This window comes from Microtus ochrogaster, chromosome 10 (genome assembly GCF_000317375.1).
Source record: "Microtus ochrogaster isolate Prairie Vole_2 chromosome 10, MicOch1.0, whole genome shotgun sequence".
In the NCBI taxonomy this organism is placed as follows: domain Eukaryota; kingdom Metazoa; phylum Chordata; class Mammalia; order Rodentia; family Cricetidae; genus Microtus; species Microtus ochrogaster.
Genome location: NC_022016.1, coordinates 24,382,604 through 24,386,749, shown reverse-complemented (window position 1 = coordinate 24,386,749; position 4,146 = coordinate 24,382,604). Strand labels below are relative to the sequence as shown.

The window sequence follows — 4,146 nt, the reverse complement described above, 5'->3', positions numbered from 1 at the left end:
TCTGTAGACCAGGCTGGTCTCGAACTCACAGAGATCCGCCTGCCTCTGCCTCCCAAGTGCTGGGATTAAAGGCGTGCGCCACCACCGCCCGGCTTGCCTTGAGCTCTTGAAGAGAAGGAACAGTACCAGTTTGAGTGCGATGCTTAGACAGTTTGATGCTGCATAGCTTTATTAATCGTTTATCTCTGCTTCTTTCTCACTTTAAACCACTAGGAACATGTTTGACAAACTGAACCGTGACGCCTTTCATATAGTTTCTTATTTTTTGTTCCGAACACTGGATGAGTCTCTTGCCAAAGACATTTTCAGGTAGGAAAAATTATTTCACTTGTTCTTTTAGTCATTCTCAGATTTGAAAATAGACTTCCAGCTTTGGCCATTATCTTGTTTTAATTAAATGTGATAAAATTCTGGTGTGAGCCTTAGAAATGTAATACTTAACCTTTTTATAGCTGAGTGAGGATTTGGGGGTGTGTGCGCTTATATTAAAAATTGCATATTTCATAAATACAGATTTTGTTCTTTAACATTTGTTCCTGCTGTTCTTAATGGTCTTTTTCTGATGTGAGGATTGAGACAGGGTCTCACATGTCACTCTGGCTAGCCTGGAATTCACTGTGTATACTGTGTGGCTCTGGCTGTCATGAAACTCACTTTAGACCAGGTTGGCTTCTAACTCACAGAGATCTGCCTGTCTCTGCCTCCCAGTGCTGGGATTAAAGACGTGTCCCACCATGCCTGGCTAAAGCCTTTAATCCTATCATAAGTGAACCTGTTGGGTCATTCTTAGTTCAGCCACTATTTTTTATTTTTATTTATTTCAAATAAAAATATTTTTTTTCTGATTTGTTTCCCCCTGATTAAAAACTTTGTTGTAGAACACAAAGTTCTGAGAACTTCCGTTTTAGAACATGTAAAGACAGATATAAGCGTCATTCCTGACCCCACTAAGCCGAGAACATCACTCTTAACATTCTAGCCTTTTAGTCCTGTTTCCTGTACATGTTTTATTTTTTTCTTTTCTTTTGTACTAGGGGTAGAGTTTGCAACCCTGTGCTAGGCAAGGACTCTCCCAGTGGGTTATAACCTCAGCATTGCCCCCCCCCCCCAATAGAAAACGTGTTGTAAAAGTACAAACATTGATTCTTTTTGGGGACTCTTTATGTAGCCCTGGTTGTCCTCATACTCCCAGAGATCCTCCTGCTTTTGCCTCCATACTGCAGGCATAAAAGGCATACACTACCACATTGGACTAAAAGCTTGATTCTTTCAATAAGTATTTATGTCCCAATAAATACTTGGATAAAAAAGATAATCAAAGGAGTACTAGGTAAATTGTAAGGTTATTATTTTTTTTCTTTTTAATGAATAGGATCTCACCATTATTCCTGGCTGGCTGATACTCTGTAGATTTTAACTCAGAGAGCTCCACATGCCTTTCCTCCCCAGTTCTAGGATTAAAGGCTTGCACCAAGACTGGCTTATTTTTTGGTAAATCTCTATAATATGTAGTTGTTTATAATAAACTGAACTCAGCCCACAAATACTGACCTAAGGAAAAAAAGAACTATTTTCTCAGTATTTTTAGTTGAGTCAAGAACATTAGTTGAATTCATTTTGCTTTAATGTTTCTGCTGTGGGGAATAATTTTCATGTCTTTTAAATTTTGCTAAGTTTGATTTTGGAAGGGTTCATTAGTCTACTGCTTTTTTGTTTTTAAGAGATTGCTGGCCTCCATTTGACCAAAAACATGACATGGAATTCCGGAAACATTGCTGTGAATGGTTAAAAGAAATTTCTGTAAGTATTTTCTTTGTAAGATAGAAGATGCAGACTTGAAGGTTCAGATGTGCCTGTAACTCTAGTGCTTGAGAGGCAGAGGCGGGAGGCACCATCAAAGTTCAAGGCCAGCCTGGGTCTTCATAATGGGTACCAGGCTAGCCATGGTGACATGGTGAGACTGCCTTACAAAAATAAGCAATAATAACCACAACAAAAATCCCTTAAGGCTGAGGATATAGCTCAGCAGGTCACTTTCCTAGCATGTGTAAGCCCTCTGTTCCCTCAACAGCACTGTAACAGAACCATCCAAACCAAACCAAGAACAACAAAACAGGCTGCTTAATTACATTATTCTTTTTGTAAAAATGAAACGTGTGTGCGTGTGTCTGTATAGGACAGAGGTTGATTTTGGATGTCTAACTTAATCGTATATTTTTATTTATTGAAACTGGATATCTTTCCTGTCTCTTTTTCTCCCCCCGTTTCTCTTTCTCTTTTTTTTTTTTTTGCGGCGGGGGGGACTGTCTTTGTGTAGCCCTGGCTGATGTAGAACTTAATCTTTAGACCAGACTGGACTTGAACTTAAAGATCTGCCTACCTCTGCCTCCCAGGTACTAGAATTAAAGATATGTGCCACCATTCCTAGCCAAAGCTGGTTTTCTTGCTGAACTTGGAGCTTCTCCCTTACTGCTGGTCTTGTTGGCCAGCTTGCCACCGTAAATCATGTTTCTGTCTTCCAGAGTTCTGAGATTACAGACATATGCTTTAGTCTGGCTTCTTTTTTCATTCTGGGAATTTTATCTACTGAGCTATCTCCCTAAGCCCCAAATGAAATATTTTATTGTGTAAAATATCTGGCTGGCCTGAAACTATGTAGCTGGTCATAAGCTCATAGAGATCTGTATACCTGCATCTGCCTGGGTGCTCAGGTTAAAGCCCTACCTAGGACTGGGGTTATGTGCGTAACACTGTACCTGGCTTTTTCAGGTTTTAAAAATGGTAGTAGAGTGGGTAGGAGTATTTATGTTCTCTTCTCCCCCCCCCCTTTTTTTTTTTTGGTGTTTTGAGGCAGGGTTCCTCTGTAACAGCTGTGGCTGTCCTAGAACTAGCTCTTGTAGACCAGATGGGTCTTGAACTCACAAAGATCCACCTGTCTCTGCCTTCCTAGTCCTGGGATTAAAGGTGTGCACTATTACCACCTGGCTGCTTTGTTTTCTGACTTTTTCTCTGTTCCACTGTGGAAATTGATCTTTTAAGCCACTGTGCCATGAAGGGAGTGTGTTGATGGTTTACTGTCCTACCGTGAGGAGCTCATGTGTGGCCCACTGTGAGATTATCACACACCTTTAAAAAAATATAGTGATGGGGTTGGAGGAATGGCTCAGTGGTTAAGAGAACCCAGTGGTTCCAGAGAACACAGGTTTGATTACATGACAGATCATAAGCCCCAGTTCCAGTAAACTGCAGTTCTAGGGTATCTGATGCCCACTTCTGACTTTAGCTCCCAGTGCATGTAGCTGGTATACAGACATACATGCAGGCAAAATACCCAGACAAATAAAATAATAAAATTAAGAAAAATAGTGATTAAAAATGTGACAATTATTGTTGGTTGAATTGTCTCATGTCTTTTCTTAGGCTGAATGTGGAAGTTTTCCCCAGGTTGTTGGCTCACTGTTTCTTTCTCCTGGTGGTCCTAAGTTTATTCATCTGATGTATCATTTTGCAAGATATGTTGCAATCAAATATATTAAAATACAATCTAATGGTAAGTTTACTTATACTTATCTTTATTCTTGAATTGTTATTCATAATTTTAAAATCAAGATCAAATTAAACCATTTGCCTGAAAAAGCAAATGGTTAGTTAACATTTTACTCATCTATGGTTGGAAACTTCATAATGAACTTGTTAATATTTGTGTTACTTTATTATGTTCTGGTGCAGGGATTGGTTCACATTTTCCATAGGAAAGCTAGATAAGTATTTTAGGTTTTATGCACCACTTAATTTTGTTCTGTTTTTTCAGCCCTTTAGAAATACAGGAACTGCGAGCATGGTAGCACATGTGTATAATCCTAGCACTTGGAGGTAGAGGCAGGATGAACAGACATGTAAGCTCACCTGTGCTAAATATTAAGTTTCAGGCAAACCTGCACTACCTAGTGAGAACCTGCCTTTTAAAATATTGTAGAAATCTATTCTTACCTTGCTTGGCTTAAAGATAACCACTGAGACAATCAGGCCTCTAGTCCAGTGTGCTGAATATTGTTAGCAGTTTAGTTCAGTTACTGGCATTGGCTGATAATTTCTTTCTTTCTTTCTTTCTTTCTTTCTTTCTTTCTTTCTTTCTTTCTTTCTTTT

At 39.1% G+C, this 4,146-nt stretch overlaps 1 protein-coding gene across 2 annotated transcripts in view; it reads left to right on the top strand.

Annotated features, from left to right (window-relative positions):
• The window catches only part of Haus6 (HAUS augmin like complex subunit 6), a 39,159-nt gene that overhangs the window by 2,351 nt on the left and 32,662 nt on the right, over positions 1–4,146 (top strand). Inside the window, exons 2-4 of one of the 2 annotated variants that reach the window (XM_013348267.2) lie at positions 214–309; positions 1,722–1,800; positions 3,421–3,550. In XM_013348267.2, the coding sequence (XP_013203721.1) occupies positions 214–309; positions 1,722–1,800; positions 3,421–3,550 (305 nt within the window). Of the gene's footprint in view, positions 1–213; positions 310–1,721; positions 1,801–3,420; positions 3,551–4,146 lie in introns of those variants that run through there. The other variant, XM_026781902.1, reaches the window with a different exon arrangement.